The following is a 13,956-nucleotide window of genomic DNA, read 5'->3' as shown; positions in this document are numbered from 1 at the left end:
TACCCAACGGTTCAAAACCGGTGCCCATAGGGTGGTTTGAACCGGTGCCTATTTATGTTTTTCGCGTAGTGAATGGCCTATTCCATCACAATAGAAACACTTGGCATCCGCTTTTGGATCGACCTTGGGCTTAGATGTCTTAGTCTGAGCAACTTGCTTGCCCTTTCCTTTGACAATCTTTTTGCCTTTCCCTTTCCTCTTGAACCCCTTACCCTTTTGTACCATAAGAACTTCTTTGTTTGGTTTTGGAATGTCCATCTCAGCAGTGACAAGCATTCGGTGCAGTTCTTCTAAGGTTTTGCCCGAATTGCTGAAATCCATCATGCAATGACATCATGATTATGTCAGTGGCCATTTCAGTGGTATAGGTTATTCCCAGTTTAGACATTTTCTTGAACAATTCCATCATTTTGAAAACATGTTCTCCCAGTGGTTCATCAACCTTTTGCACACATCGGAGCAACTCTCTATGATTCTCGTATCTCTCAATCCTTGCTTGCTTCTGAAACATCTTTTTCAGTTGTTGGATAATGCTATGAGTATCCATACCATCAAACTTCTTTTGAAGGTTTGGTTCCATGGAAGCTAGCATGAGACATGTGACAAACACTGATTTGTCTTTAACAACCTTTTGACTGGCCTTTTCAGCATCTGATGATGTGGCTGTCAAAACTGGGATAGGGGTGTCAAGGACATCTTCTCTTCCTTCGGCGCTAATTAAGAACTATTCTTAGGTTCCTTTTCCAATCAAGGAAGTTAGTGGCGTTCAATTTATCCTTCTCAAGGTATGAACGTAAGTTAGGACTGTTGTTGTTGTTACTAGACATGATATCTACAATAGAAGTATAGCAAAATTTAATTATGTGTTCATCATAGTAGCATACAAAATTTGAACAATTCAAAGCTACTTATCACATTTTAAAAATTATCTCGTATAATTAATGTGAATATCAAGATCCTTTAAAACAAAAATTTAAGCGGACTTTGGCCCTATGTATAAAATCTAATGTTTTATTGGTAAGTAAACAACCTTTACTAATTACATCTCATATAATTCTTGGTTGATAGATAACAACTTTTGTTTCCATCTATATGTTTCAAGACCCAAAACTTTGTCTTTTGATAATGTTGTTGAGCAAAACCAAACAGTGACATGTAAATTTCATAAATATTACCCTATATTCCCGAGATTATATGCAACACCCCGCTTTGGCGGAACCTATTACTTATGATCAAAGGCTTTATAGGTGTCTGTTTGGGAAAAACATATCTCAATATTGCTTTCAGGGACCTAATTTACTATGTTGGTTTATTTATTAGAGAACTTATACCATAAATAAGAGTAACATGTGTAAATTTAAATAAGCATAATAATATAACCAATATTGGATTAGGAACAAGCCAGGCAATAAATATTTTTTTTTTTTTTTTTTTGAAAGGGGCAATAAATATTTAATACTTAATCATCAACAAGGCTTATATCATAGAGAATAAATACTTTTAATGATAGCGATATGCCAAGTGGTATGTTCATGAGAAAGTATTTTATTAAAATCCTAGCCTGGTTGGTGCCAAAATACTGAATACATATCATCTTTTCCAAAAAGAACAGAGAACTCCCAGAATATAAAGAAACCGTCAGCCATGAAACGCCGTGAAGCAACCGCCTGCCGGGACGGTTCCAGCCAACGGCAGCCCACAACGTCGCGCAACCCGATTGCAGCCCACGAGAACGGCCGGAGTTTACTCCTCTACCACCGGATTTCTGAATTTCGTGGCCGGAGTTTACTCCATGGCCAACGAATTTCTGAAATTCGTGGCCCCTGGTCGTGGCGAAGATGATTTCCTGGTCGCCAGAGTTCTCCTCGACCACCGGAGCAGCAACCGTGGCCCATCTCAGATGGGTCTTCCACCCAGCCGTGGCTGCTCCACTCAAAAATAATTAATTTTACAACTTTTGTAAAACTAATTGGTGATCTTTAATGCGGTTTAGTCTGATTAAAAAAACTTAATATAACAAATTAATTAAAATCTCCATTCTAATTAATTTGGGGTTTTAAATTTTAATTTCAATACTACAATACCTCCCCTTAATGAAAATAAAATTAACATTATACGCCATCACATTAATCGAATTAATTATGATCATATTATTATACGCAAGAGGCAAACTGATACCACTGTAGGATCATATTAGATGCACTTAACAAAATTTCAAGAAACAATTTCTTAGCACCTAAAATAGGATCTCATGTATATAATAATATGAATTATAAGATTAGAATATCATACCCTCGATGCGTGATTTTCACAAAGTAAGCGGGCACTTCTTTCTTCAATTAGAGATCTTTAGAACGTCAATTGTCGTTCCTCTAATATGGTCCACGAGCAATGATAGAATCTCCACGTATGCTAGTACGGAACAAGGAACAATTCCTTATTGCTTTTACTGGTGCTTATGTGAGAGAGAATATTTTTTTTTATGTGATTAATGAAAGATGTCTTATTTCATTTATGTCACTTGGTCATATTTATAATAAACTATCACAACTCTTCACATAATCGCATTTCTTGGGCTTTAATGCCTTTTCATGCATCTTAATTCAATCATATATTCATATGTGTGACCTCATATGACCGGATTATTATTAGTAGTAAACTTATCGCACTAGTTCACAAATCATAGTTGGTTTCTAGCAAAACATCATGATTACCTAAAATAACCGATTATAATAATCTCCTTAATTAATCCTATATTATATTTAGTAATTGTTGTACTTGATCGAGGACACTCCTTCAATTAATTCAATAAAATACTTTATAATATTTTGTTGCCTATAATATTAGTAGCTAAATATTCTAATTAAAATCTTATTAATTTAACTCCAATACGTTTAATACATTTTCAAGGAGTGCTTCACGAGTTTGATACTGTGTCCTAAACATAACATGCACATCTTCTTCCATCACTATATGATTATCCATAATCTGCCAAAGAAAAAGGTAAATAATTAAGATGCAATATTTAAATCCCTTTGTCTACTTTAACAAGTTTTTGAAACCAATTCTTAAGAATGTCCGACAACTAGATTTTTAGAGTTTGAGAATTGAAGTAAAACACGTATACAAACATAGTGCTATTTTTTATAAATAAAAAAAAATCATTAATCTTTATTTTCTTACACCTAAAAAGTAAATATGAAATTTGTTTAATGGTAAATTTAATAGTAAAGGTAGAACATCAATACGTTTTAAGTTGATATGAAAACACCTTTACTAATAGTCAATTACAAACAAATTAAGGGCTTGATAAATAAATAAAATTTATTAATAAACAAATTTAGAGGTAGCCAATACCTGTAAAGCTTTGATAATGGTATCTCTCCCAATAAAATGTTAAATTTAGTGATTATAAGAGGATTATATGGATGAGTCTATGATGGTGAATAATTTAATTAATTGCATATTTTAACGTAAATAATTAGTAGTTGGAGTTGGAAAGATTTTAATTGGAATATCTAGTTACTAATATTATAGGCAACAAAATACGACAAAGTATTTTATTGAATTAATAAGTTTGATATATTTTGATACTCAAAGATTACGGGCAAAGGGTAGATAGTTTGCCTTGACAATGGCTTTTTTTGCCTTGGCAATATTAGCGCCCTTTATTATATTCTACGAAGATATGCAAAACAAGTTAATAAGCTGCTATTTTTATCTTTAAAAAGTCATTAGAAAAATAAATTATTATATCATATACGTTTTTTCCCTATGTATACACAAATATTGGATAATGTGGGTCAAGTAAATAGTGTCAAAAGTCCCAATGAAGCAAAAAACGGAGGGAGTAACTTTCGATAAATATCTTATACGTCTGTTACGGAGTATATATATATAATGAATTTTGTTTTTAATCGACTTATAATAATAAAAAGTTCAAAACCTTATATGATTGTTTTATTATAATTCATAATTTTGTAAAGACCGTTGCGGATATTATTAACTTAAATCAAGATCTGCCAAAGTTTGGAGACTTTGGGAAAATCAGTCGTACGTACTTAAGTATTCCAAATTTATATCATTCTTTTATTTAGCTACCATATGGGTAGCCGCAGTACCCGCATGTCAAACATAAATTGGTGTAACTCCAAACTAATTTCTTTTAATTGCTATAACTATGCTACTTGTGTTACTTTCAAGAACCACCAAAGAGTCCAAACTCTTTCTCAGATCCACCCACAACCTTATGAGCAGTAGTACTATTATATTTTTAATTGTCAATTGATTATTAATCTATGAGTAGAAAATTTGAATAATTTAAATATTTTTCTCATGATATCCTATGTCAAAATATCCTAAATAAAAAAAAATTATCCACCTTTTACATAACACTGTTTGTATTAATGATATGTTTTAAAATTAGGATATAAATAAATAGTTTATCTTAAAATTCAATAAACACAAAACTCACCAGTCATTTAATTATTTTATTTTTTTTTGAAGGAAAGCTAGTCATTTAATAAACAAATACGATGTACAAAGTACAAACTAATTATTCTTTAATGTTTATACATAAATGTGTATATAACCTCATCAAGTACACTACAAAGATTAGAATAATTAAGTTAATTAAATATCATTATAAATCTATAAGAACTTATTCAACCAAAAATAATATTACTTCCTCTTCTTTTAGTTACTACGTATTTTCTTCAACAGCACATGCATGAGCTTAAGGGTCAAGCTCAATTTCTTCCTGGAGGACCAGGAATGTAACCTGGGCTTCGTGAATGCGATGGTGGGGAAGGCTTTCCTTTAGACTTAACCTCCAATGAAACAAGATTAGCCTCCTCCTTCATCCATTGAACGTTGTCGTCGCGCTTATAATGAACGTTGTCATCACCCTTTAAAGGCCTACAATTTCCATGCTCTACAAGAAGGTTGAAGCTCAAGAACAGAATCAAGATCATCAATGATTTAATTATCTTATTATAAGAGAAACTCATTTTTGTGGAATTGCCTAAATTAAAGTTTGGTTTGTTATGAAAAAATTAAAATTAAGAACAAGCTAAGGATTTTTTGCACAAAACAGATGAATGGAATGAGATTTAATGCATATGATAAGAGGTGTATATATGTACGTGTATTTATATGCATGTTTTCCCATGACTTATACGTAGGTAATTAAGGATTACTATTGGATCCCCTTTGACAAGGTACGATACTTTGAATAATTGAATTTATTAATATAGCAAGAACAAGATATATTCGGTAAAACAAGTAATTAAAGGGTTGGATTAGTTGATTACAAATATTCTCAAATATATTCAATTTTAAGAAAGTAAGAATTAAAGGGTTGAATAATTCTCTTAAGAAAAAAAAATTCAATTCCATAATAAAAATGTTGCACCATTTGCACTATTGACATTTTTTCAATTACATGTCATAATTTATGGACAATTTTGCAATGGCTACAAAAATATTGTTGCCATTGTAATCTTTCAATCTGGACCTTTAAATTTGGTATTAAATCTTGGCCATCCATGCATAGAGTTGACTAAATAATTAATATAATTATATTTTTGTATACAATAAATAAAAATTATCTATTTTGAAATAAAGTTAGTGATAATAAGTATTTTCCTAACCCTTTCTTCCACTGATACGTTTGATTCCGAATTTCGACTTTAGTATGATGCATGTATTTCATATAACATTGGTCTTGGGTGATATTTTGTTTTGCCGGAAGGATAATATAGAATAGTTAATTGTGGAGGATAATATATCTAATATTTCTATTATACGATACTAACAAAGTTAGCCATGTTAATTTTCTGCTCTACAGTGTTATGGTGGAGACAACCTTCCCCGTATCAATGAACCCCACGTACATGTACAAAGAACCGAAATCGTTCATTGCGAAATAGAAAGATCATCTCGCTACGCTCCTTAGGTTCACAGCAGAAAATCCGAATCATAGTTAGCAGTTTCAATAGAACCGGTGTCGTAGCGGGAAGCAAGGCAATGAAAATTGTTCGGCCCCCATTCTGAGGACAATCGGCCGGAAAGCCTCTTCCGTTTCGTGTGACACTTTCTTTCGTATTCCATTTTTTTATTTCCGCTTTTCCTAGCCCCCTCGGGGGGGACCTTGCCCGTGCCGAAGACGAGCTCGTCTTCAGCTACAGTTTAGTGGTAAGGAAGGGAGGCCTTGAGTTGAGCTTTTCCACCTAGCCAAAGCCAACCCGGCCGCGGTACGACACCTGAACTCGAAGCTACGATCAGATCCGATTTGATTTGATAGGCTGCCTACAGAAATAGTTTACCGATCGCATAACAATTCATTCTTGTGTGTAGCGCGCGGGGCCATGTCTTCCTCCTCTCGATTAGCTTTGCTTCTATTTCTCTTTTTGTACCGGCGTGACTCGGACCGATGGATGGCTGGAATTCTCCGTCCGATCAGCAGGAAGAGGCTCAGAGCCCTCCCTAAAGAAGGATTATAGGTGCTGCGCTCCCCGCGGGTAAAAAAAAGCAAGAGAGTGAAGAACGAATGATCTTCCAAACAAAAAGAGTGATTGAGTCGCGAGTTCGACTCTCGTTCTATCCATGCTCAGCAGTCCTTGTCCATGTTGGTACTGTTGATGGCAGTACCGATCAACTACGAGATGCTTTAAAGTCGATGTCTCAATGTTCCCAAGAGTAGCATCAAACGACAAGCTATGCTTCATCAAGGCTAAGGCAGTCGGAATCTAATTGATTGCTAGTACTGTATAAGTGTCTCGGAAGCAAGCTACCTTTTCTGTCCATCTTCCTAGCATTGTTGGCTTAACGACTGCATTCACAAGCAAGCCAGCCAACAAAGATTGATCCAGTTGCTGTTGGGGACTTTCCCGAGGATGGGAGTCCAAAGAAAAGGCAGTTTCATTATGGTAGTATACCAGCCACCCCGACCTAATTCATGATGAGCCCACCAACTTCCTGTCAGAGCACCGCCCTGTCAAGGCGGAAGCTGCGGGTTCGAGCCCCGTCAGTCCCGACCTAGGCGGGAAGAGGATCGGAGGACTTGAAGGTAAAGGCAGCAAGGTTTAGCGAAGCCATCAACCTTCGCCACTTATTTAGATTTAGGGGTCGCTTTCCACCGTTCAAACTATCCGCTATTCGGGCTTCCCTTGAGACTGCTCACAACCTTTTCTTGGAAACGTATAGGAGGTTTTTTCCTCGTACGGCTCGAGAAAAATGATTCAAAGTTAGGTAATGGAGATTCACTACTAGAAAACAGGTCATTTTCGACGGAAAAATTCCATCGGAAACACCCTATTTTCCGTCGAAAATCGTGTTTCCGAAGGAATTCCGTCGGAAAGTGGCGTCGTAACATATTTGTAGGAAATTGACCTTTTCTGGCGAAATTTCCGTCGAAACACTTTTCTGACGGAAATTCCGTCCGAATTCATGCGTCGGAAGTGGTTTTCCGGCCCGGAAAAGTCTGTCGGTAAATCCTGTAAAAAATATAAAAAAAAAAAAGCCCGCACCACCCCATACCACCACTAGCCCCCACCGCAAACCACCACCTCCACCCTCAGCGTGGCCACTATCCCCCACCACAACATATAAAAAAATTAAAAAAATAAAAAATAAAAAACTCCTCAAATATTCCCCACAACCACCACCCACCACCCTAACCGATCCAGCGCAACTCACCTATACCTAAAACCGACCCAGATCCACCCTCCAAAACCCGCCTACACCTAAAACCGACCCTGACCCACCCACCAAAACCCACCTAAAACCTAAAATCGACCAGACACACCCACCATAACCCACCTAAAACCTAATTAAAACCGACCCAGATCCCCACCCACCAAAACCCACCTAAAACATTAAACCGACCCAGACCCACCCACTACAACCCACCTAAACCTAACACCGACCCAGACACACCCACCACCACCCTCCTAAAACCAGACCACCACCCAATTTTTATTTATTTATTTATTTTTATTTTATTTTTTTAAAAAAAATAAATAAATACAAAGCTAAAAAAATTAAAAACATGAAAACATACCTCAAAATTTGAAATTGGTTCGAATTTCACCTCAAACTTGGTTAATAAGGCCACATTCGACCAACTTGGTCGAAATTGACCTTAAAAAACTTAAAATATGAAAATGGCATATAGGGAAGAGCGAAGAGGCAGCGGGCGTGGCGGTTGGGGCAGCAATGTCCGGCGGGGACGGAGGATGAGAGAGTAAAGAAAAGGAGGAGGAGAAGAGAAATGACGAGGAGCTAGAAAGCTGGAGGAAGGAGAAGGAGAAGAGAAATGACAAGGAGAGAAAGTGAAATGAAGGGTAATAGTGGGCGGCTGCTCATGTAGGGTTTTGGGGGGTTTTTTCGCGTCTATATTGATGTTCTGCATTAGATTTGGCAACCCGTCCTTTTGTTCAGGCAAGAAAATGTACATTGAGAAACTCCTTGCCTTTTCACCCTTTTCGACTTCTTCTTCGTTGTATAGCATCCTTAAGACTTGACATCTCTCGAAAGTTCCATATTCGAAGCCCGTATAAGTTTTGTTGATGAAGGGGACTTCAACTTTGTTTCCATTGAGCAAGTAAAAGTCTGCATCTTCAGTGTGTTCAGTCTTAAATCTGTTAACCCATGTTCCTTTGAAGTACATGGCATTTAACAATATCAACATGGTGTCTTTAGCAATCAAGTTTTCCGAAATTATTTGTTTAATAAAGCCCTTTGACATTGCCTCAGCCCAAATGTTCACCTCATTTACCACTTGCTTTACTTCATCCTTCATAAAATGATGAAATATGTTAAGGAAATTAATAATTATATTTTTTTTTTAAGAAATAAGAACACAATAATGTTTAATAAGAGCAAAATAAGGTTTAATTTGTAATTCTACAGACTACAGAGATCAAGTTTTGCCACCAATAAGAACACAATCATCACCCTTTGATTCCTTAAGCACATCGGCTAAACCCGACGCCATCTCATTAAATTCTTTGACGTCGTTGCACCCAAGTAGCTCAAGCAATTGCTCTAGCGTCGGACCGTGACATCTTAGGGCCAAGATGTTAAGCACGGCGTCGATTGAAAGCGGAGATAATATCACGTTCATAGGACTATTATTGTTTTCCGTAAGACTTTTTTGCAATACATGATTGGCTACTTTCAAGCTGAAATTCATGATAGGGCACCCACCCTCGGTGATCACTGAGTAGCGACGGTGTGTAGTGCACGGCTTTTTTCCTACTTGGATGCCTCGTGGAGCTTTGCCTCCATAGCTGCTGCGCTTACAATTTTTGTTCTCGCCATTTTTGTATGAAGAAAGACGGGTTCAACAAAAGAGAGAAAACTGACTTTTATGTAAGATGTTACGTATGAAAACTGAAAATCTGTTTTTATAGACGATTAGAGATAATAAAGACTCAAATCCTAAAATAATTCGTTAAAAGAAATTTTTGAAAATTTGCAGTGATATCTCTAACATCAGGGCAAGACCCATAGCCGATAGCCCACAGAATGAACTTTTTTTTTTTTTTTTTTTTTTTTTTTGAGGAAAGCCCACAAGTTAAACTAATTATACCAGTCAAAAAAAAAAAAAAAAAAACTAATTATATATATATATGTACATTTCCGAATTTAATACGTACTAAATCGGTGATAAAATTATGATTGTATGATAAAATTATCCACAAATCGGTGTAATTAATAAGTATTAAATTTATTTTTATTTTTCTATATTTAATTCTTTATATGTAACCCTCAAAGCTATATATAATATTAGTTTTGTGCCCCGAACAATGCCCGCATTGTTTATTAAATTTAAAGATAAACATTTTTTATTTATATGCCAAATTTAAAAACATATTATTGATACGAACAATTCTTGAGAAAGAAGCAAGTAGCAATAAGAAGAAGTCAGTTTGGAATTGCACCTATTTTTATGTTATTGGATGATATTTTAAGATAAGTTGTAATTTTAATGTCCTTATTTGTGCTCGTGTTTGATAGGCGGGTAATACGACTAATTTCCCCCAAAGTCTTCAAACTTTGGCGGATCTTGATTTAATTTAATAATATTCGCAACGTCTTTTGAAAAATTATGAATTACAATATAACCATCATATATAGTTGTGTACTTTTTATTATCAGTTTATTTAAATAATCTTAAATGAATCTCGTTTTAAATTACCTTTTAAAAACGAATTTCATATATAAACAAATACTCCATAATAGAGTTATAAGATATTTATTGAAAATATAATTTATTTTGTATATAAGAAATGTCATATCAATGTTTGTGTGCGAGATACTTGGTAAAAAGTTAACGAATTTATAAAATATTTATATACAAATATTTAAATAAAACTCTAAACCAACCATTTTATCCTATAAATCTATCCAATTTTATTGAAAATAAAGCTCTAAACTAATTTATTTATCTTCCAAAATCTATCTAAATCTATTCAATATTTTATTATACGTGTCATATTAATAATTAATTTTTGCCTACGTGACACGACACTTGACAAAAAGTTGAAACGTCAGGTGTAGCTGTCTCGTGCCCTGACTAAAAATTTAGTTTTATATACTCCCTCCGTTAATTTTTATTTGCAACTTTTGCCATTTTAGTCCGCTAAAAATTATTTGCAACTTTCTAATTTATTTCCATTTTTGGTAAACAAAAACCCTAAAATTACTATTTTACCCTTACTTAAATTTTGTGATTTTTTTAATTCTACCCCTTATTAACCCTAATCCCACATTACATACAAAACATCTAAATTAACCTAATCTAATTACTCCCTCCTTATTTCCCCCAATCCAATCCCAACAGCCACATTCCCAACCACCAACATTTAATTGAAAAAACATTGGGATTATTTCTGGCTTCTCGAGTCTTCCTAAGAACCCTAGATCTGGTTCTTCGACTTTCACTCTCCTTCGCCTCTGTAATTTTCTCCATTGTTCCTCCTGAAATCTGAGTTTTCGTCCTCTCAACTTCCAAAAAAAAGAGTCCCCCACCACCATGGTTAACCTATCTCCACTTCGCGACGCTTATATCGCCACCGATGACGAGGGCGAGGAAAACTTGATAAAAACCCTGATGACAGGTATCGCCGAAGGATCTCCTTTTCCTCGTGAGTTATACGCGTTTGAGGAGGCCCTGAATTACTGTTCTCCGACCACATACAAGGCCTTGGGCCAAGTTCTTGAAAGCGTAGACAAGGATGAGCGTCGCAAGACCGGTGAGGGTCAAGGAGATTCACGGGGAAAAGAAGCGCTAGACTGCACTGGTGTTTCTATAGATCCAGTGTGCGACAGTGTTGAGGGGAGTGTTATGCCCAAAACTAAGCCCAGATCTAACAATCCAAAGCCACCACGCAAGATTCGGCCTAAAAAGAAGGCGGCCTGGGTGGCTTTGAGTCGTATTCGGGGGTTGCCTGCCAAGGAGGTCATTATCCTGACTTCTGATGACGAGGCTGACCAAGGTGACGATGGTGAAGTGGTTGGCCCTCTTCTGAAGAAGCGCTCTGCGAGGCGGATGAACCTTAGGGTTCAACCCTCCAAGTGACCCTTGCGTAACGCTTTCTAACCCTTCGTGTGTTAATTTTTTTTTTTAAAAAGAGTCCCTATTTTTTGATTTTTTCGATATACTGTTGATTAGCTTTGTTAATTGGTTGGTGTTGTGGGATTCTGTGACTGGATCTGGATGCATGTTGGCTTAGTTTGTTTTGTATGCGTAGATTTGGATTGATGTTGGATGGTTGCCTGTTTTTGATTGCCTCCTCTTTTGTCACATTTGTTGTTCCGGAATTTGTTGTCTAGATAGCCTGTTTGTTATTGGCTGGTCAGTTGGATGCTTGGCTATGTCTACTGTTCTGGACTATGTTGCATGTATGCATGTGTTGGAGTATATTTTAGCATGGATGGTTGCCTGTTTTTGATTGCCTGCTCTTTTGTCATGTTTGCTGTTCCGGAATTTGTTGGCTAGATAGCCTGTTTGTTATTGGCTGGTCAGTTGGATGCTTGGCTATGTCTGCTGTTCTGGACTATGTTGCATGTATGCATGTGTTGGAGTATATTTTAGCAGCTGTTGGATTGTTGGAAAATGTCATATGGGTGTTTGATTGGTGAATGAGGAGGATAATGTGTTTGTATATTTTTTAAAGGTGCCTTGGTCATACCTTGAAGTGTTCTCAATGATCTATTAAGTAGAGAACACATGACAGTCCCTTATGTGGTAGCATGACTTGTATTCAGTCCCCTAAGTGTCTGTGTTGTGTACTCTGTCAAAATCCAAATGAGGAAGGGACTCTATTGACCTTCCCAACCCACAAGTGTTTTGCTCCAATGATGTGCTTTATGCTGTTATTGTTGAGGTAACCTTGTGGTTGGTGGTTTATTGAAACATGGAAAAAAAAAACTTCTGATGGATTGAGTGCCCACTTAACATCAGACTCTTAACCATTTCTATTCCATTGAACATGTGGTTACAAAATGTCAACGAAATTGGGGGGAAATACAATCCCTCCAAAAGTTGTTCACTGTTTTCCCACTACTTTTCTTAGTGGTGGGACAAACCTTTCTCTCTCCAAACACTTTAATCACATTCAATTAACCCCACTAATATTTGCCCCTTAACTTTTGCCTCGTGAACCGCGATTCCCCCTAAAGTTGCAAATAAAAATTAACGGAGGGAGTATTAGTTTATTTTCTAAAATATAAGTCACATATGAACCTGGCCTCATAAGAGTCATGTTAATTTTTCAATAGATTATATTGATAGTGATGCACGAGTTTTGTCTACAATTGATTCAGATAATGAATTTTCTGATTCTTATTTTTTAAAATTTAATACTAATCTAAAAGGTACAATGTAAATATTTAGGTAACGGGTTCAAGCTTGCCCATCAATGCATTCATTCAGCATATATGTAGCGTACATATTTCCCTCTTGAGATAGAATCTCTAGGATATACATCACCACCCATAATACATATCATATCCTATATTTACCAATATCATATGAATATAGCATAGTAATTGTTTATGCTAAATTTCACACTTATGATTTGATGTAGGTATACGGGCTAAATTAAAATAGAGAACATAAAATGCGGAAAATAAATGACGGAAAAATAAAGGGAAAGAGGGGAGACACGATATGGTGACGCGAAAAACCCCGATAAAGATGGGTAAAAATTGCGAGTGACAATGAATCCACCAATCCACTATAATATGGGCATAAAGCCAATAATTACAATTACAATTACAATGTGTATTTAACGCTTGATGACATAAAAGAGTATAAATAAATGTATGTATATTAGGCATAGGACTAGTGTAGTACGGCAGGGAGATTGATTAAGTGTAGTATTGTGGGTAGAAATATATCTTTGCAATAGCATACAAAAGATTAAAATATAGTAGCATGATGGGAGTATTTGTAGTGGAATATCTATTTGGCGGAAGATCAAATGGCTTGTTCTATATATCACAATGCTACAGTTGTTCTTGGGATTATGAGGAAGGTTTAGGATGAATAAAGTAGATAATGTATATATGGTTAATCATGGATGAGTGGAGTGGAATCTAGAGAAAAAGGATTATAGAGGGGAAATGTCTGTTATACGTGGGAAATGGCCTGGTCTTTATGAGAGGGAAGTGATTCTATTTATAAGGTATTTAGGTAGGTTATTGGAGAGTAGTGGGGGTGTCCTCCATGAAAATAGGAAATAGTTGTTGACGTCTTTACTTGGTTTTCCGATGAATGTGGACTTATATAGGGTGTAGATACGTTTAACAGCTTCCATAACTTGTTCTTTGTGACATATTCTCTCCATTATTTTAGGGAGCACTCATAACCATCTTGACTCGGTCTCGCGTCGTCGGTCGTTGACTATCATCATCGGCCAACCAATGTACAAAATTACCCCATAA

At 35.9% G+C, this 13,956-nt stretch overlaps 1 protein-coding gene across 1 annotated transcript; it reads right to left on the bottom strand.

Moving 5' to 3' along the window:
- Positions 1 to 259: 259 nt before the first annotated feature.
- On the bottom strand, positions 260 to 9,196 carry LOC110698850 (serpin-Z3-like). Its single transcript, XM_021876369.1, has 3 exons — positions 8,948 to 9,196; positions 8,457 to 8,797; positions 260 to 713 (listed from the first exon to the last, which is right to left on the bottom strand). Exons 1-3 carry the CDS (start codon positions 9,194 to 9,196, stop codon positions 260 to 262), a joined length of 1,044 nt encoding a protein of 347 aa, XP_021732061.1.
- Positions 9,197 to 13,956: the final 4,760 nt, after the last annotated feature.

The sequence above is a fragment of the Chenopodium quinoa genome, unplaced genomic scaffold (genome assembly GCF_001683475.1).
Source record: "Chenopodium quinoa cultivar QQ74 unplaced genomic scaffold, ASM168347v1, whole genome shotgun sequence".
In the NCBI taxonomy this organism is placed as follows: domain Eukaryota; kingdom Viridiplantae; phylum Streptophyta; class Magnoliopsida; order Caryophyllales; family Amaranthaceae; genus Chenopodium; species Chenopodium quinoa.
Note: the sequence above shows the minus strand (reverse complement) of the source record. Positions and strands in the feature narration are given on the sequence as shown.

Bases quoted from the DNA above. Each gene is read 5' to 3' on its own strand.
- LOC110698850 (XM_021876369.1), bottom strand. From the start codon at position 9,196: ATGAATTTCAGCTTGAAAGTAGCCAATCATGTATTGCAAAAAAGTCTT. The intron at 8,798-8,947 runs GTTCTTATTGGT...CATTTTATGAAG, and splicing joins AATCAAAGGGTGATGATTGT to GATGAAGTAAAGCAAGTGGT. The intron at 714-8,456 runs GTACATTTTCTT...GTTCTTAATTAG, and splicing joins AAGGCAAGGAGTTTCTCAAT to CGCCGAAGGAAGAGAAGATG.